General features: G+C 41.4%; 1 protein-coding gene across 2 annotated transcripts in view; it reads right to left on the bottom strand.

Annotated features, from left to right (window-relative positions):
* The window catches only part of PHF12 (PHD finger protein 12), a 55,893-nt gene that overhangs the window by 14,024 nt on the left and 21,004 nt on the right, over positions 1 to 20,865 (bottom strand). For both annotated transcript variants that reach the window (XM_073667910.1, XM_073667903.1), the window contains 6 exons: positions 7,585 to 7,657; positions 6,754 to 7,138; positions 6,494 to 6,614; positions 1,300 to 1,432; positions 905 to 1,069; positions 533 to 691 (listed from right to left, as the gene is read on the bottom strand). In XM_073667910.1, the coding sequence (XP_073524011.1) occupies positions 533 to 691; positions 905 to 1,069; positions 1,300 to 1,432; positions 6,494 to 6,614; positions 6,754 to 7,138; positions 7,585 to 7,635 (1,014 nt within the window). In that variant the 5' untranslated portion in view covers positions 7,636 to 7,657. The remainder of the gene's footprint in view (positions 1 to 532; positions 692 to 904; positions 1,070 to 1,299; positions 1,433 to 6,493; positions 6,615 to 6,753; positions 7,139 to 7,584; positions 7,658 to 20,865) is intronic.

Raw genomic sequence — 20,865 nt, forward strand, 5'->3', positions numbered from 1 at the left:
AGTTTTCTGCACAAAAAAAAAAAAAAAAAAAAAAGCAGCAAAATCTGATACCTGTGTTTTTGCAGCATTTTTTGAACTTACTCGTTGCTTTCTATGGGTGAAAAAACGCTGCAAAAACACTGAAAGATTTGACATGCTGCAGATTTCAAAAACGCAGCTCTTTGACAAAACAGTCAAGGAAATAAAAACCACAAGTTTGTGCACGAGATTTATGAAATCCTAATAGTTTTTGCTGCTATTATAAAATGCAGCTTTTAATTTGCATTAAAAAAAAAAAAACACAGAAAAAACACAACGTGTGAACATAGCCTTAGTGTTCTGCCAATAAACATTTAGGGTGTCAGAGTGGTAGCATCTCACTATAGGTGGACAATTACCCCATAGTGACAATTAGAAATAAAACAAGTCCAGAACTAGAACTAGAATTATAAAAGAAATGCTCTCAACATGCAATCCATACTCAAGATTACCAAAGTAACAAAACTGCCCTTTTTACCATTTTACACCTTGTGATGGGGGGTGGTCTACTAACCTCTTGTTGCTCGGCTTGGTTTGCTAAGTGCTCAGAGTGCAGGAGGTGCTTTTGTGATTCATCCGGTACACCATTGCAGATTAGCTCCCCATCACGTATTCCTGCAGGGGGCAGTAACTCTGGAGGTGATTGATACTGGGCCTTGATCGCTTCAGGAACCTGATGAGAAGCAATAAAGAAAATCAGAACAAGAAATTGCATTGTAAACTATTTTAAAACCAGTAATAACCTAAAACACTCAGAAGTATTGAATTGTGTAAAAATCCTTTATCCATTATGCCACAATAATCCATAGCAAATGCACTAAATAGTTATTTTCTCCATGAACGTTTCCCTTTAAAACCTTTGGAAAATGCTTTTAGTTGTTAGCACCTTGACTGTGTTTTTCCTGGTGGATGGCAGCTGCCTCCGGTTTGGGGGATATATTTTATGGATACGGCTCAGAAAGTCCAGCTTTACCGCATGCTGTGAAATGCCATCCTGGAAGCGGTCAAACACCTGGCATCGATTACTCAGGGTCATATTCTTCTGGTTTAGCTGGAAGACACACAGTGACATTATACTACAGACTAAAATTCTTCATTAAAAAAAAATATAATGTATAAAAAAATAAAAATAAAATCAGGAAGCAATTTTGATCCATTTACCCAACAAGCCGATTTTGTAGTTATCCCGCAATATAGGAGCTATTGGGGGTAAATACCTTAGACAATCTTTCTACAAAGGAATCAATCATCATCAACTGTGTCCAGCAGAGAATCACTCACCACGATGTGCTCAATATGGTTGGGACACATCCAGCGGCCGGTCGGCATGGCAGTAAGAGGGGGGTCTAAGCAGTCCATATGGAATAAGAGCGGGCAGTAATCACACTGAATTAGTGGTGCCACACGACAGCTCCTAGCAGGTAAAATGACAGAAGGGAATCAGATATGGGTATCTGCAGCTAGTGTACATAGATTTCCATAAGATCACATTTCAATATTGCAAAAAAATAAATTGCTGGATCAGAGTAGATCCCACTAAACCGCAGAACGGTGGACTTGTGTTCCCGCTTCTCTCATTCTTTTACATCCATAATTCACAAGGAGCTGAATGAAGCAGCAGGATGAGCATAAACCCCGCTGCTCCACTCTAAATCTATGGTGTTAGATATGACAGTAGCCAAATACACGGAAGCTCTGAGCCATATTTGTCCTTTTAGTACCAAAGACCAGTCCGTTAACTATTGGGACTTTAAGGGTTGACTCCTTCCATGATATACTGTATTATGGAAGGAGTGTCCACTTTATGTATTGCTTTACACAGAGGTGTAACTACAGGGGGCACAGCGATGTCGGTCATACCTAAGCAGTGGTGTCTGAGGGGGCCCAAGTCCTCTCTCCCATACAGGTACTGTAGTATGCAGATCACTTGGCAAGTGTGAAGCCAGTTACAAACTTTGCATTGGGGAACAGGAACTTCAGGTTATGGCTCTGCCACAACAGTGTGCACTGTCATTGTGCACATCGCACAGCATGCAGGGATTAGCCCTGCTCATAAAAGGAGCATCACCGCAGTCTCTGCCCCTTGATCACACTTCGGTGGAGTATTCCAGCACTCACTGGGATTCTCAAACAAAGCATCATCAAAAAGGAAGTGGGGAAAAAAAAAAGAAAAGCAGTTAGATCGTTTTGTTAGGGAATTTTTAATTTAATTATATTTGAGAGCGACCCTTTAATCCCTGACTCATATAGGTCCATATCTTTATTGTCAACTGAAGTTAAAATTATTGCGAAGGTTCTGGTGTCTAGATTGAATGCAGTAATTTCTGCAGTTACCCATACTGACCAGTCAGGCTTCATGCCTGCTAGATCCACAGCTGTTAATATCCGGACATTGTTTCTTCATCTTCAATTGTCGGTGGATGGTGATAGAGCTGTATGTTCTCTGGACGCCGCTAAGGCGTTTGATTCTGTTGAATGGGAATATTTATGGGCGGTGTTGGAAAAGTTTGGTATAGGACTTAGTTTTATTTCATGGGTTAAATTGCGGTATGGTAGGCTGATTGCTAGAATACGGGTAAATGGACACCTCTCCCCAGCTTTTAGACTAAGTAGAGGTACGTGGCAGGGTTGCCCGTTGTCCCCCCTGCTCTTTGCACTGGCCATTGAACCACTGGCATCGACTATCAGGGGTTGTGTTTAGTAGAGGGAATAGTGAAGAGAAGGTCGCGTTATACGCTGATGACACTTTATTATTTCTGGCTAAAACTTCTGAGTCCCTTCCTATAGCAATAGAAACGATAGAAACATTTGGAAAATACTCTGGTCTTAAGAGAAACTGGAGCAAATCAGTCAAACTTCCATTGGATAATACAGATGAGAATGCTTCCCACTACATTAACTCAAGTTTACAAGTGGTATCGGAGTTTAAATATTTAGGCATCAATATAATCGACAAAAATAAAATGATTGAGAAGTTGAATCTTGATCCAGTTTTAATTAAATTTAGAGGTAAACTAGGCACCTGGTCTAAGTTACCGCTGTCGGCCGTGCTAACCTGGTCAAAATGATCTGGATGCCACAATTGCTGTATGTTCTACACAACTGCCCAATATGGATAAATCGGAGGTTTTTCTTTAACGCCTTTCCGACGAGGTCAGTAATAGTGCGCACCAGGCTGCCACCCCCTGTTCAGCGCGGGCTCCGGCGCGGAGCACATGTCAGCTGATTATTACAACTGACATGTGCCCGCAACAGCCGCGGGTGGAATCGCGATCCACCCGCGGCTGTTAACTAGTTAAATGCCGCTGTCAATCTGACAGCGGAATTTAACAGCGCCGCAAGCGCGTCACTTACCCCGCCCATCGGTGACCCCGTCACGTGATCGAGGGTCACTGATGGGTTGGCATGACAACCCGCGGTCTGCAGCAGACCCCAGTGGTTGTCATGTAAAGATTGCTATGAGCACAACCTAGTGGTCGGTGCTCATAGCACAGGAGCATTTCTGCTACATAGAGGTGATCTGCTCATCACCCCTATTGTAGCAGAGGTGATCGGACAGTTGCTGCTTGTAGTCTCCTATGGAGACTATAGAAGCAAGCAAGAAGTGTAAAAAAAAAATGTTTTAAAAAATAATTTAAAAAAAAAAAAAAAAAATATATAAAGTTTAAATCACCCCCCTTTTGCCCCATTCAAAATAAAATAGTAAAAAATAAACCCCACATACACATATTTGGTATCGCTGCGTTCAGAATCGCCCGATCTATCAATATAAAAAAAGAATTAATTAGATCGGTAAATGGCGTAACGAGAAAAAAATTCCAAACGCCAGAATTACATTTTTTGGTCGCCGCAACATTGCAATAAAATGCAATAAAATATCGGATCTACCCCAAAATGGTATCAATAAAAACGTCAGCAAGGGTGCGCAAAAAATAAGCCCTCACCCAGCCCCAGATCCCAAAAAATGGCTTTTTTTGTTGTTGTTTTTTTTAAAGCAAACTTTGGAATTTTTTTTCACCACCTAAATAAAAAAGAACCTATACATGTTTGGTGTCTACGAACTCGTAATGTCCTGGAGAATAATAATGGCAGGTCAGTTTTAGCATTCAGTGATCGTGGAAAGAAAAAAGAAAAACAAAAAACAACTGTGTAATTGCATTTTTTTTTGCAATTTTACTGCACTTGGAATTTTCACCCCGTTTTCCAGCACAGGATATGGTAAAACTAGTAATGGCGTTTAAAAGTACAACTCGTCCCGCAAAAAATAAGCCCTCACATGGCCATACTGACCGAAAAATAAAAAAAACTATGGCTCTGGGAAGAAGGGGAGCAAAAAACGAAAACTCAAAAAGGAAAATGCTCCGGTCATGAAGGGGTTCAATTCAGTCAAATTTAGAAAATTAATATGGGGCAAACAGACTCCGAGAATTAAACTGGAAAGATTGCAAAGAAACAAAACAATGGGAGGGCTTGCGGTTCCTAACCCATGGGTATATTATGTGGTATCTCAGCTTCAGCATATTCGGGGATGGGACGACCCTGGGGGAGGGGGAGCTCAGCGTATGTTGCTACAGCATTATTTCCAATCAGAGAAACTGAGTTATTGGAGGCAAAATACCGACAATGCTGTTATGCCACAAACTTTGGGGGATGGTGAAAAAATTACAAGGAATAGAAGGTGTTTCGCAATTTACTTCATTATGGAACACTCCATGGCTTCCAAGTCTATACCAACTGGTGGGATTTAACTCCTGGAGCGCCAAGGGTTAAAACAGACTTAATCAAATGCTGATAGGTGATGTGATTAAGGAATTCTCACAGCTACAAAACGAATATGGGTTACCTCACTCTGAACTCTATAAATACTTACAATTTAGGCATGCATATCAGGTGGATGGCATTGTTTTGGAAGGAGGGGTACCCCGAAACGCAATAATACAGAGAATAGCTAATCTGCACAGTTCTCGTGGACAGATCTCATTACTTTATAACATTCTCTTAGACGTTAAATTGACAAACCAGCCGATGCGATCAAAAGAGAAATGGGAGAGTGTAATGGGACCCATAGAGGAAAATCACAGGTCAGATATACTGGAAAGAGCTCCACATCTGTCTTTAAGTGAATCCCATAGATTGTCCCATATATATGAGGCACACATCAGAGAACAGAAAAGATCGCACTCACCACGGGATGCCTTGTGAATGATCCTTTATTTCAGATCTGGCGTGTTATCATAGGCGCAGGTACATGGGTGCACCCATATACCTGCACCTGTGATAACACGCCAGATCTGAAATAAAGGATCATTCACAAGGCATCCCGTGGTGAGTGCGATCTTTTCTATCCTCTGATGTGTGCCTCGTGATTATCTGCTTCAGTCGATGCAGCACCACCCTCAGTGGATTAGCCAAGGACTCAGGATTGCCTGTATTACAGGACTGTGTGCTGGAAAAGGCTGAAGGCAGAGCTGGTGCCGGTCAGCAGCTCTTCTGTTTAGTATTGTCCCATATATATGTGATACACCAGGTATGCAGGACACCTCAATTCTTATTTAATATAGGATTTCGTTCAAGTCCCCACTGCCCTAGATGAAAAACTAACATAGCAGATCTGCTTCATATGATGTGGAACTGTTCTAACTTGGGTGTCCTTTTGGAAGAGTGTTATAGCAATGATTAACAGCTTTTATTCAATTGACGTAGAGCTTTCACCATTAGTATGTATACTGGGATATGTTGAAGATCTGACTACTGACGAGTACAGTAAAATTGCGGCAAGTATATATGGCAAATAAATTGATAGCCCAAAAATGGATAGCAAGTCAGGAGTCTACGATATCAGAATTTATTGATAAAGTTAACTGGCTAGTAAATTTGGAAAAAGGCATATACCTAAAAACAGATGATCTCTCTAAATTTGGCAAGATATGGGGTCTATGCATTGATGGCTCTGGTTTGACATCTAGGGAACTGAGGAGATTTAGCCTCGGCTTGCTTTGAGTTACGTTTATATGAGGCCTCAAATTAACATTTTTATTAATTTTCAAAGAAGTTTATTAGTACTTCCACAAATTATATGTAATTGGATTGACTTGCTACTATGTTCAAATATTTGTTCCTCTAATTATGCTGGTTTTGCAGAGCCAAGATGTATAAATAACTCATGTTTAATGCTTTTTAAGGTTGGGGGGTGGAGAACTGTGTTTCTCCGATGTTTGTCGTCTTGTTTTTTCCTTTTTTTTAAAAAAACTTTTTTTCCTTTGTGTAAATCTTTATAAAAATCAATAAAAAACTTTTTTTTTTTTTTTAAATCAAATCAAAAGTATATTAGAGTAGTTTAGATTATGGCACTAAATAAATAGGAATTTAGGAAGAAAATTACTTTGGACAATGGACCACCCCTATAAGGTAGAGGCTGTGTGTGCGTTCGGTCCTGGTAAACATAAGATCTAAGATCACTGGTTATAATTCATACCTGCTACAAGTGAAGCAGACTTTAACCGGTAAAGGCACCAAGCCGTTGTGATCCAATTCATGCTGTGCTTTCTTCACGTTTTTCCCTGTCATTTCTTCTTTCCTACGACGCTTGCTGGTGCCTGCAGAACAATTGGTAGCACATTATGTAACCAAAAACTGTGCAAGCAACTTCACAGCAAGAAGAAATCCAAGAAGCAAACAAACAGACTGTGGATATTCTGGCATGTGCCGTACTTGTGAACGGCAATGAGCGCTGACCTGGAAGTGCTGTGGTGCAGGTAAGTTCATTAGGCAGCTGAAACTGGGTCGGGTTTCGTTCCATGGCTGCTGCAATAAGCAACTGAAATGGTCTCTTGAGTTGAGAATGACTGTAGTCAGAATCTACAGGAGGCTCCTCATCCACATCTATCATGTCCTCATCCATGTCATTTTGCTCAGAGTTGGGTGTATCGGTGCTGGCACTAGATGTTGGTGTGCCTGGGCGGCTTACTCTTCTCTCTAACATCCGCGCTTGGGCAAGGGCTCGAAAGCTGCCAGCAGCTCTTTCAGAAAAATCCATGTCACTGGTGGGTGACACTGTCCTTCTTCCGTATCGGTCAAACAAGCCATTCACTTGCCCAAGCTCCTTCTTACGCTCACGTTTCTGCAAGGACAGAAATCCCGTTATTGAGGTTTGTATAATTGTAATAAGAATGTAACCTGCAGATTGCTTCCTGACTTCTAGACTTTGAGGACTGGCATCAATAAATACAGAAATCTGTCACAAAGAGCCAAGAAATCATCGGGTACTCCAGCCCTACATGGACAAGTATGATTTCTTTCCAGAGAACACCAGGTTTTGCAGCCAAATTATACATTGTGCAGGAAGAGGGGTTTTATCTGAAGAAATGTGGAAGGAAAACAGCCTGGCATTTGTTAGACTACATTTGGGCATGCAGCCAATGCTGGTGAATGCCCGCCACTGCACAACACAGCCACTCTCTGAAACCCCCCTTTGTCCATGTCTTATCCAAACTAGGAAGGAAAGCTCAATGCACAAGACCCCACCTGCTGCATGTCCATAAATACATAAAGCCTAGAACACAATACCTTCCTACGTATGGTGCAGCGATGACACATCCACTCTCCAGGGGGCAGCATTTCCTCGCTCAGGGGAGGATTGCTAAAAGAAAAAAAGGGGGAAAGTAAACAATTAACATCTAAGAGTGTGAGCCATGTATTCCTACAGATCACCCATTATTTTTTTCAGTTCACATATATGATACAAATAAAGAATTATGTGACTATTAAGAACATCCCCCATTAATAAGATTAAACAAATACATATTTGGTATTACCACCTCCCTCCCGGAGTTGCAAAAAAATAAAAATTGCAATATAAAAAAAAATATATATGATCAAAAAACATATTCCAAAATGGTATAAATAAAAACACCAGCTAGCTTCACAAAATAGGAAAAAAATCCACAGCTATTTGCACACAGTTGCACTGATCAAAAGAAGAAAACGCGCCACTTTTAACATTTTTTTCATCATGTCCGAAAAAAAAAAATAAAAAGATGCAAATTGGTTATTGCCATAACCGTACCGACCTGCAGGAATCATACTGCCACGGATTTTTTTTTACTGTATAGCGACCACCATAAAAACAATCCCCCCTCCCAAAAAAAACAATAGCAGAATTGCATCGGAAAAATTGAAAAAAGTTATGGCTCTTGGAAGAAGGCGAGGAAAAAAAGTAAGTGCAAAAACAGAAAATTGTCCAGTTCTTAAGGGGTTAAAGACTAATTTCAGCTGCAATTCTAATGTAAAATGAGGAGACCGGAAATCCCTTATCTGCTCACCAGCGGTTACACCTTGACATATAAATACATGTATATCTGCTCTCTAACAGGTGGGACGCCACAGGAAAACACTACAGACAGAAGCTGCAGATGTCGGAGGTTGGCACATAACACACAGATGATTCTTGATACATTTTATATATTACTATGCCAAAAATAATCTGTGGCGTTCGTTCACATAGAATTTTTAATGACAATGATTTGGAAGTGGATTGTGCTTCCAAAAATCCAAAGAGGTGTCAAATAACCTTTGAATAAGTTTCCTATTGCTTTCAATAGGAGCACACTACTATTGTGCAGGAAGTTCTGGCTTTTTATTTAAACACTTGTTTTGAGAATTTCCAGTTAAAATCAATAGGAAAGTTACTAAAAGTATTTGACTTTTTTTTTTTTAAATGTTGATTTCAGAGCACAATTCGCTTCAAAAGGCTCATCAAATTCTGTGTGTGAACATATCCTGAGAGTTCGGCCAGATGGTGCATTTGTGACGCGGTTAACAAAAGCTGTATTCACAAATGTGCGTTTTACAACAGCGTTGCCCAAATTTAACAGGTGATTATCAAAACACCAGTTTGCAACCAACGGCAATCATAGAAATCACCGACAATGACCAGGTTTGTGTATGCAAAAACGGCACACGGTTTTTACCATGACAGTAACAACGACCGAAGGCGCTTCCGTTGGTGGTGGGGGGGTTTCCAATCCACAATTATAGTAGTTGTTTAATACTTTTACATTGATGCCCTATGTCTGAACGGCCGGGGTCCTGCACCCAGCATCCCCACTCCGGAAGTGCTTACTTGCAGAGCTTGGCCGTCTAGCTGTAGTGGCCGTCGCGGGGTACTGCACATCCGCCTGCTATTCAACTCAATGAGAGGCAGATGTGTAGTACGCCAAAGCACCCATGCTCCGCAAGTAAGCACTTCAGGCTGGCAGCGACCAATAACAGCTGATTGGCAGGGGTGCCGGGTGAAGAAAAGCAGCAAACTTGAAAGATTCTACTATTTATTTGCTGCAATAATGATCCGACAATCAAAGTGCAACCGACGTATTCACATGAAAGGGATCAAAAAGGTAAAAACAAGCTAAATTTGAACAGTTTAAAAAACCTTTGCAAAATGAGTTTCCACTATAAAAATCTTCATCAGGTGCCTAAAAATCTTCCCACAGGGAAGATCTAATCAATTTTGTTCATTCTACTAAGAGTTTCATTGGGTAGACATGACTTTAGGTATTTGATATATTGAAAACCCTTTTAATGGTGTGAATTCAACCATATTATGTGAATTTCGTATTGATATAAATAATTGAATAATTATAAAATATAGGTTATGTTATCATTGTTCTTATGTTTATTTCAAATTCCGAGAGAGATGAGAAGGGGGGGGGGGGGGGAATCAAAAAATAAAACGCAGAAAAATAAGTGGAGGGAATGTATTTGTCATTACACAGATTCTAAGGTTTCATTGCGTCCATCTGGATACAGGCGGCCCAGCCGATATATACAGTAGGACTCCGTAGCATTGAGGACCGTTTTCCTATTTCACGTAGAAGGGGGAATTTTTTTTTAAGTGCGACACAGATAGAGTCAAATTTTTTATTGTGTATTAGGGTAATGTGTTTAGATAAACTTTGTTTAAGATATCCTTGTTTGACATTATAACTATGGCTATTCATACAAATTAGAGGTTGAGTTGTCTGGCCAACATATTGGAGCCCACAGATGAATGTCACAACATAGATGATGAAATCTGAATTATATGAAATTTCTTGTGTACATTGTATTGTCATTTTAACTTTCATGGTTTTTATCCCACTGTCAATAATTTTACAACAATGACATGGTATGATTCCCCCTATTAAATGAAGTGACAAAACTATTTCCATTTTGACGTGTCCTCACTTATTGTGAATCTTTCTGGATGTTTAGTTAGACAATCATTTTGTGTTCTTTTAATATAATGTTCAGGCTGATCTAATTAATGTCTTAGGCTGCGTGCCCACTATGCGTCTTTCAAGCAGTTTTGCCACGGCATTTCCGCTTGGTAATACATGCCCCATGGTCCCCAATGATAATCCGCATGTGCTGTGCACATGCTGCGGAAATTTCCGCTGCGGATTATCATTGAGGAAAAATACGCAGCATGTCCATTAATTTTGCGGACAAACAGTGTAATTGCCGCCATTGACTTGCATAATATCCGCATCACTACATGTGCACATGTGGATATTGAGCGATTCAATGTGTGGATGGTACCCGGGTCTGGAGAAGAGGAGACTCTCATCCAGACCCGGGTACCATAGTACCTGTAAAAAAAAAGAATTTAAAATAAAAAATATACATTATACTTACCTTCTGATGGCCCCCGGTCTCCTGTACGATGCGTTCTGGCTCCCGATGGTGTAAAAGGACCTTCCATGACGTCATTTAGTCATGTGACAGGTCACGCGACTGCTGACACGGCGAGCCGTACAAGAGAGACCGGATGCACCGGAGAGAAGACCGGGGGCCATTGAAGGTGAGTAGAATGCTCTTTTTACCAGTTTTATTTTTAACTATTAACCTTTCCAAGTGATGCTAAAATCGCTTGGAAAGCGCTTGAAAACCCACATGAAGAAATGCATGTGAAGAACGCTTGACAAACGCTTCTACCTGGCAGGAAAAACGCATGTAAAATCCGCATGCGTTTTTCCTGCCAGGGAGATGCAGAAAAAATCTGTAGCATTTCTGCACCGTGGGCACATAGCCTTAGGGCAGGGTTCCCCAACTCCAGTCCTCAAGGCCCACCAACAGGTCATGTTTTCAGGATTTCCTTAGTATTGCACAGGTGATGTAACTATTGCCTGTGCTGATGATGCAATTATCACCTGTTCAATACTAAGGAAATCCTGAAAACATGACCTGTTGGTGGGCCTTGAGGACTGGAGTTGGGGAACCCTGCCTTAAGGGTATTGTTTTTCCTTGAATCTGTAATATCTTGGATTGTTGTATATATTCCTGTAGAATGTTAGCCCACAAGGACAGGGTCCTCTTCCCTCCGTACCGTTCTATCATTGTTAGTTTGTTTACTGTAAGTGATATCTGTATTTGCTATGTAACCCCTTGTTATGGAATCAATGGCGCTATATGAATAAATAATAATATAATCTGTGGTGGATGTGCAGTTGCATATAATTTGTCAGAACTGGCTCGCCGTTATATTTGTTTTCTATTTGGAATAGTGTGAACTATAATAGTCCAAGTAGCCATTGGTGTCCACTGGCTTAAAATGAGTTTTACTTAGTCCTTGATATACAATTCCAGATCCAGGATTACAACATGTTTTATATATATTTGCTATATTCTACAGCACAGACAAAGCCAATTAACAGCAAGGTAATATCACAGAGCACCATACTTCCGGCGAGATGATGGATTGAGGCTACGGTCACCTCTGAATTAGGAGCCACAGTCACAGATCCTGGAAGAAACGCTGGATAACAGTTCAGAATTCTGCACAGTTTTGTACAGTAAAATGCCAGGCCCCATGACGGTCACCCAACAGACCTCAATATAGTCAATGGTGTCTGTTAGCAGCGCCGTCCATATGCTTTATCTCAGGAATTCTGCACTTCCACATTTTCATTATTCCATCCAATGACGGAGAACAAGAAATGAAGAACATGTGTGAACATAGGTATAATCGCACTTCAAGGGCAGAAAACAGTCTGGTAACATTGAGACAAATAGGAATCTTCCGCGTCTCTACAGATGGACACACAGTACATGGCAACATGTATTAATCTAATGTAGAAGAATATGGCGATTATGGCATTTGGGGATCTTTCACACCATTATTAGTACAATGTCAGGTTTTGCATGAGAGATATATAGTAATAATGGGAACATATATCATACACCTACATCACAGTTGAATTGCTTCACACATTATAAGGTTAAACTCTTATTTTGCTGTTGAAGCTGCAACTAAAAATGATTTTCGGAGCAGTTGACATTTGAAGTAGGCCAACTAATACTACGGATATTCTCAGAGAATTTCACCCTTTGCAATGAGATTCAACAGAAAAACATGTCCAGTGTGAATATGCACTAAAGGTTCTTATAGGAGGGTAACTGTGTATATTCATTTCCCACCTGTAAGAACCTTCAACATATTCAGCTCACATGTGGCAGGTTTTCTGCAAAATTACAGTATATCGCAAAGTGTGAAATCTTGAAGGACTCGAGAATAACTATAAAAAGAAGAAGAATATACACGTGTTCTTAAATCCAGGGCTGTGGAGTCTGTAAGCCAAACCACAGACTCGGCCCCCTCAATTTCCTTGACTCCACAGACGGCCTCACTACTGAGCGTGTACATAAAGTGCAGCACAGATTCATCTCAACTAAAAGCCGAGACCCTTAGATCAGGAACAGAACAGACCTTTATAGGACATTTCATAACTTTCCCAAATTCTTATGAAACCATTTACAGCACATACGGCATTGTACTACTGTACCCAATATATTATATATTTTAGGAGTAAGTCCATTTTATACCGACTCCAAAGCCCTGCTTAAATCATATCTATTTAGTAACCGGAGTGCATGCATATTCATGATATACACACACATATTGTGGATGTGTGTAACATATAAATATATACATATGTGTAAATAATGAACATACTACACACAGTTTTTCTTAAATGGGTAAAATTATATAAGGCTAATAAGACCAAGCAACTTTGCCGTTTACAGGTTATTAAAAATCATCTACATGGAGAGGTTTTTAAATGTTGCAGTTAACTGCTTGTTGCCTAGGTTACTGGCCACCTCTGCAATCAATCAGCAGTTGTTGATTTCTTAAAGCAAGTAGTGCAGTGCATACAACCTCTTTGCTATAGAGCTTGTAAGTGCTGCTCTGAAGCTGGCATGATTGCTGGATCTGGCCAGCCTCAGTGTCCTTTCGATCATCTGATGCTGCAGAGGCAAGGTTGCTTCAGAGCATAGGAAAGGGCAAATTTTCACGAGTTTACTGACCCCCGGCAAGCAGAAAGATGGCAGGCTGGGGAGCGCTTCTGAAAAGTCAACTTCAGACAAGACCCAAGTTTGCCATGAACCTTAAATAGCTGTTGAGTATTCTTTCAACCCTCCCATAGACATGCACCCTCAGCTTGATCTGGCATGCATGTGTTCACATTGAGGAAAAAAGGATCAAGTCTCAGCCAAACATGGCTTGTGGCAGCTTATCTCCAGTGGGAAAAAAAAAGAAATAAAGGATTGTATGTTGAAACACAAGTCTTGTGTACCATCGGGAATGTGTCAGGACACTCCTATAAACATGAGAAGGTGGGCCGAAGTCAGACACACCCACACATTACATTGTCAACAGCGTTAATCTAATACCAATGCATGGGCCAAGCAAACACTAGAGTAAGGGCCCCGTCACACTAAGCGATGCAGCAGCGATCCCGACAACGATACGACCTGTCAGGGATCGTTGCTGCATCGCTAATACATCGCTGGTGAGCTGTCAAACAGGCAGGCTCACCAGCGATCAGGGGAGCAGCAACATCGTGGAAAGAATCTTTCCACGATATCCTGCTCCTAGTTACCAGCCTGCTGAAGCAGGAGCAGGCTGGTAACTATGGTAAACATCGGGTTACTAAGTGAGCGTGTGCCCCTAGTAACCCGCTGTTTACCATGGATACCACTCTGCTACGGTGCGCGGGAGCCTCCGCGCACCGTAGCAGAGTGGTATCCATGGTAAACAGCGGGTTACTAAGTGCGCGCGTGCCCCTAGTAACCCGATGTTTACCATAGTTACCAGCCAGATCGTTGGTCCCGCTGGTCACACACAGCGATGTGTGCTGGCCAGCGGGAGGCCAACGACCAAAAAATGGTCCAGGACACTTTGCAACGATCAGCAACCTCACAGCAGGGGCCTGATCGTTGCAAAGTGTCACACACAGCGACATCGCTGGTGAGGTCGCTGGTGAGTCACCAAAACCGTGACTCAGCAGCGATATCGCTATGTGAGACGGGGGCTTAAAGATCTGAAAGCAGATGCCTGGGGGTGTCACATAGCCAGAAGTAATGTGGTATAAGAGACTTTCCGCTCATTTTCTCTAGAAATAAGCAATAGCTTTCCTAAACATTTATACAGCATCTCTTTTAGAAAGGAGGAGCATTAACCAGTCTGGAGGGCCGTAGAGATGACGAGGAACTGGAGACAAAGAAAGCAGAAGTCTGGAACAGGTCTGGAGACAGGAGCACAAAGCCCGCATACCTCGCTTCATTCCAAGAGAGCGAGACCAAAGAACCATGCACCATCATCTCAGGAGTCCGAGCGCATGCCATCCCCTCAATACTTCACCATACAAACGCCCTGCACCGTCACAGCCTGACTGCATAAAATGCCGTAGACCCGAGCTTTATGTAATGAAGGGCAGCCGTAAGTACATCCCCTAAACATAACTGAAATTTGTGTCAATGTAAAGCTATGTCAAATTTGGCAGTGAAAAATGGTGACAAGGAAAGATCCCCTAGTTTACACATCGAGGGGGGATCTGCGATCATCATATGAACACAACATGTGCATCTACTGCGATGCCTGCACGCCATGTGGCAAGTATGTGGGCGTAATGGACTGTGCAATGTTCTGCAGAAAATCGCCAGGAAAATCTGGATATTTGACAAATGTTTTCTGTCGTTCGCTGCTGTTATACCCAAAGACTGGAGATGAATGGCAACGCCCCAAAAGGTGTTCTCGCCTTTAATTCCAATGTGATTACGAGATCAGCTTCACAACCGTGTTAAGAGCAACATTTTCTTCATGGGTAATCTTCTGCAGGTTTCTTAGAAACCGCAATATGGAAAGTATTACCAGCTTGTAAACATTTCCCATGCTTATGGTGCAAGCATACAAACAGGCAGACATTCTTCCCAGAGAAGACATAACATGCTGCCCAGGGTATCTGCTCTTTATTTGCCCTGGCAAAGACTGTGATCCACTGCTCTATCCCTTCTCCAAGGGGGGGAATATAGACCTGCATGCCTGAGCCAAGCCCACCAGAGTACGGCCCCCTCGTAACCTTCTCTCAGAACGTCTTTTTTTTTGCCCAAGTCTTACTGATAACAGCCAAGATAGAAATTACATCAGAATGTCTTGAGAGGTGACAATGTCAATGGTTGGCCTATATCAGACTGGGATACTTTTTTTCCTTTGGTACTATTCCAAGTAGAGGCATCCTACAAAATATTCCCACAATTTATAGATACTGAACAAAAGGAAGCTATGCCGATACAGCGCCATCCACTGGAGCTGTATATCAGGAAAACATCCTTCTGTATAGTCTGAAAGACATTGCAAGATATTAAAAACAACAAAAACACAAAAGGACATGGCCTGAAACAATCTACAGGATAAATCTATGACGTGTTCCTAGAATTAATCTGAAGATCATATTGACGGACTATTTCAGAACAAAGGGCTCTATACAGTCTGAAGTCTTTTTGTTTTGCTTATAGATTTCAGTGAATTGAAATCTGACAATAATCTAAACAAAGAGCCATTGATCTGAATGACAGGTTGTCTACAATGTTGTCAGACGTCCAAAGCAGAGATCCCTGAGGAGTCTTAGCTTTCTGAAAATCAGTGAGGGTCCACAGCCCCAGCCTTCACCAACGAGATCATGTCATATGTACCTGAAGACGGATAATACTGATGGCCTGTTCTTCAGGGTGGGAACACGACTCTGGTCATCCTCACCGATGAGCTCTGATGTGCCCTTTTTATTTTTTTAAAAAAAACAGGCCAAGCTCTATATATTCGTTATTGTCAGTTTCCGGTATTAAGGCTTTCTACAGTTCAGTCCTATTCAAGTGACTGGGTCTGAGCTGCTATACTGGACTCAGCGACTACAAAATAAACAGAGCTGTACTGGTAACCCTTCTCATTACAGCACCATGGAATCAATGGTGCTATAGAAATAATAATAGAAAGCACACAGTGATGGATATTTAGTAAGAGACCCCCACCAATTTCATGAAGATTACCTATCCTTAGGCTATGCTCACATGTTGCGGGTTTTTTTCTGCAGGCAAAACCGGCTCTTGGTAGTAAAGCTGCTGCTTACAAAAAACAGGTTTTGTTGAGTTTTTACTGCATTTGTCAGGGTACATTTGTCTCTTGTGCATGCTGATAAAGTTTAGTGCATAAAAAAAACAAAAAACAAAAACACACATGATTCAACTTCCTCAGGTTTTTGCGCCAAAACCTGATACCTGCGTTTTTACACTACTCATTGCTTTCTATGGGTGGAAAAAAAAAAGCGGAAAAAAGTGACATGCTGCATTTTGCAAAAACGCTACAGTTTGACAAATCAGTAAGGGAAAAAAAACTATGCATGAGATTTCTAAAATCTCAGCCTTTGCTGGTTATGTAAAATGCAGCTTAAAATTTGCATAAAAAATGCAACCTGTGAACATAGCCTAAGAGCATTTCCACTGACTGATTATAGTGAATGAGAGACTTTAAGAATATTAATTTCCAATTGGCAATTATAAGCAACCGATCACCTTACAAGCAAAATGCTCATTCTTTGGGCAAAAAGAATTTTAGAGAATTGCTTAGGGCTCCAGATTGGTTAATAGGCGGTATTTAGAAAATTCACAGAGTGTCCAGGAGTAATCCTCATGCTTGAACTTGCAGGATGTGGGATCCCACAACCTTACACAATTGCTTCAAAAGAGCCAGCTCTCGCTCTCTGCACTAACCCAGCAGTGCTGCGTACTTTACAAAGCTCTTACTGAATGGCAACCGTTCTAGTGATGTTACTGCCAGGTTAGTGCAGAGCGCGAGATCTTGGCTATTTCATTCTGAAAGCAATTGTGGAAGGTTGTGGGATCCCGTTCTGCATGCCAAGATCCCATAAACCAGAAGCTTGGGCCCAAGTTTTGCTAGAAAGTTGGGCCCTTTTGGTGGGGTGGGGGTACGGACTACTGATGAGCACTTTTAGAAAAATCATCTGTCTGGGGCTGCCCACTCTTATTAAGTGAAAACGATATCCTAAGACAGGGTTTTTTTTTTTAAATAAGTCAGTAAAAATAATCGTTCTTGGCAGCACATCGTCCTGCGTAAACAGGACATGCTGCTGAGAACAATGACAGGCTAAGCACAAAGATGGATCTATTACCGATTGTTCTGTGCACATTTAAAGTTCGGTCGGCCTGTCTAAACCAGGCTATTAAACGACTGCCGATCGACTTGCAAACAGCAGACTGGCAGTCATCTAACTACCGCGATCGTATAGTGTGAACGTACCTTAAGACAGCAGTCACCACTTCGGACATGCAACCTAAACATCTATACAGGAATCCATCACATCTACACAATGGCTCCTTATAAAGGAGTGGAGAAATAACCTGTAATCCTAACTTAGAAAGATATCGCTTATTTCGCCGTTGGCCACCAGGCTCTCTCACCTATGGTTAATACAGTTGCCCTGAGGACAGGAAGTATCTGGTCTCCTATAAACCTTCATTATATAAGCATTGTATCCCCGAGGAATGCGTTTGTCTGCCGAGTCCACTCCCTGTGGTTTGTCGACAAGGAAACTGCATTAACACTTTACATACAAATGCTTCAAGCTCTGCCGAGCGCAGGGGAACATGGGCTCCACTCTCTCAATGTGGCCTTTCAGAAATTCCTAACCAAAAAAAAGAAGAGCCAGTGTTTGCCATGTGCCCTTTCAAGACTCGGGTTGACAGAATAATGAATAATTAATCCGGCATCCACAGTCCATTGAGTCAGAAAGATTTCTCACATGGGTAAAACCATTACTATAAAAGCCCAAAGCAGGGCTGGACGGTTCCTACCGAGGATGTGCCTAGAAGTTTTCTATAGGTATCTACATTTTTGGGTACTTTTCAATTAACCTGATCCTTTATGGGACAATTTTAGTTGTTTTTTTTTTATTCTCTGGGCACCATAAAAAATAATAATAAAAATAAAAGTTATCAACATACCATACCCTACACGTGCCCTCCGTTCCACAAATGACCTAAGACTAAGATCCCCCATAATCCGAACCTCGCACCTCCGTCTCCAAGACTTCTCTCGTGCTGCGCCAGTTCTCTGGAATGCTCTACCCCAGACAATCCGATGCCTAGCCCCCAAGTGCGCTTTAAAAACCCATCTCTTCAAATAAGCCTACCACCTCAAATACCCAGTAAACTAACTTTCCCCTGTCCCCTCCTTCTAAATATTATTCAGAATCTGCTCCCTACTGTTCATCTGTCTCTACATCCGCTATGCATATGATAACTGCACTCGATACTTGATTATTGTACTTAAACATACGGGCTGATGACCGGATCATGCAGCTTTATATGAAAATCCCTATTTATTATAATTGCCAGACCTGAAATAACAAGCACTTTTCACCTATTGTGTTCCCCCCCATTGCCTTGTAGATTGTAAGCTTGCGAGCAGGGACCTCACTCCTAATGTAACTGTTTAAACTGTCTTAAATTATATTGAATTTATTGTCTGTACATGTCCCCACTTAATTGTAAAGTGCTGCGGAATATGTTGGCGCTATATAAATAAAAATGATTATTAGCCATATGAAAGCTTGTTCACAACTTTGTATAAAAACAACAAAAAAATGGTTTGTGTTGCCTTTTTAAATTCCCACATCGATGGAACTGTATGGGGTTTTGTTTTTTGCGGGGTGAGAATTTTTAGCAGTACTATTTTGAGGTACATACGACTCTGAGCGCTTCTCTTTCCCTGCTTTTGGAGAGGACGACCATAAAATGCAATTGTGGTGTTTTGAATTATTGCCGCATGGGTTAAATAATTTTATATTTTGAAAGATCTGACTTTTACAGGGAGGGGATGTGATGGGTGAGTAAAGACACTGCCCCCCTAAGTCTAACCACGTAAAAGGTAACCGGGCATTCGATTCAGCATGAATCAGAGCCGGGCTGGATGACTGCAGCCACAATTGTTTTACTCTGAAACTTTCAGAGAAACTTTGGAAAGCCGCCCTAGTTGATTGACACATTTCTCCCCATCAGTCAACTTAAGCGAGGCAAGGAGAATCTGGCAGGAGACCATATTGGACTCACCACATTTGCCTTACGATCCCAAGCCGGATCTTCAAACTTTGTTTTCTCAAAAATGACGAAGCATTTCAAAAGAAGAAAAAACAAAACACATACTTGCCTGCAATCACACAGCATGAGGAAAAAAAAGTGGTGTAGGAAAAAGCAGGTACGACCACTTATAAAATGTAAAAATATTTATTCAGTATCCATTGAGAAGTTTCTGAGCTAGCACTGATAGCAGGGCAGTATAACACAGCCGCCATCCTACAGGTACAGACATGGACTACTGAATCTGCTCCAGACATCCTCCATATATGTATAGTAGATGTTGGGAAGGGGTAAAAAAAAAAATTTAATGAAACTTATTGTGGAGTCATTAAAAGGAGAAGAAAAGAAAAAAGAAAAAAAAAAAAAAAAAAAAAGGGCAATTCATATTGCCCCAAAAAAATCCTTGAAATGTTATAGCTGCCTTTCATGGCTGAGACGGGAATACCTTCATCCAGGCTCTGAGAGCAGAAGGCGATGCTACGAAAACAGCTGAGCTATGCAGTTTCTGTATTTTCCAGAATTAAAGTGGTTATGATATAACATAGCACAGATATTCTCTGATGTTCCTGGAAATTTGCTTCCAGTGTACAGACCTGGCTGCAGTTATACCCGTTTCCGCCATGAAAGTCTGAAATCGAAAGGATAGGTCATCAATGTCTGATCAGTCGGGGTCCGACACCCCCGCCAATCAGCTGTTCTCAGTGTCAGCAGCCGGAAATGCTCAATTGAGGAGCTGCAGGGTACTGCACATCCGCTGGCTATGGATCTGAATAGGGGGCGGATGTGCAGTACCTCGCCTCGGCCACCATCAGAAAATGAGCAGCTCCGCAATTGAGCAGTTCTGGCCAGCGGACACCACTGCAGACACCGAGAACAGCTGATAGGTCATCAATGTCTGATCGCCCAGAAGGGGGCCTATCATTAAAGATAGGTCATCAATGATAAAGTAGTGGACAACCTCTTTAAAGGGGAGATGTATGACACACAATTCTCTTTGCACCTCTGTGCCATGTAGCCCCATCTCTGGTCACAGATACTGTGCTATATCCATTAGCAGATCTAAGTTTTTAATACGGGAAGTAGTTGAATTTCTTTGGAAAAGGGCTTAGAATCGTAAAAAAAAAAATATATAATATATAAGTGAGTATATAATATACTCACTTCACTAGTCCCCCGCTCCAGCAATGATGTCTTGGCATCCACTGCAGGCAATCACTGGCGGCAGGGGACAGGAAGCAGCAGAATAATAGGGGTGGGAGATGGGGAACAAGTGGAATTTTTTCAGATTTAAAAAATTCTCTCTTAGCTGAACAACCCCTGTAAATGCATAGTGTGTGTACATACATGCACATTATAATTATATATAGCTCTTATACAAAA

The sequence above is a fragment of the Phyllobates terribilis genome, unplaced genomic scaffold (assembly GCF_046119375.1).
Source record: "Phyllobates terribilis strain yellow unplaced genomic scaffold, ASM4611937v1 Scaffold_2__4_contigs__length_985480577, whole genome shotgun sequence".
Classification (NCBI taxonomy): Eukaryota; Metazoa; Chordata; class Amphibia; order Anura; family Dendrobatidae; genus Phyllobates; species Phyllobates terribilis.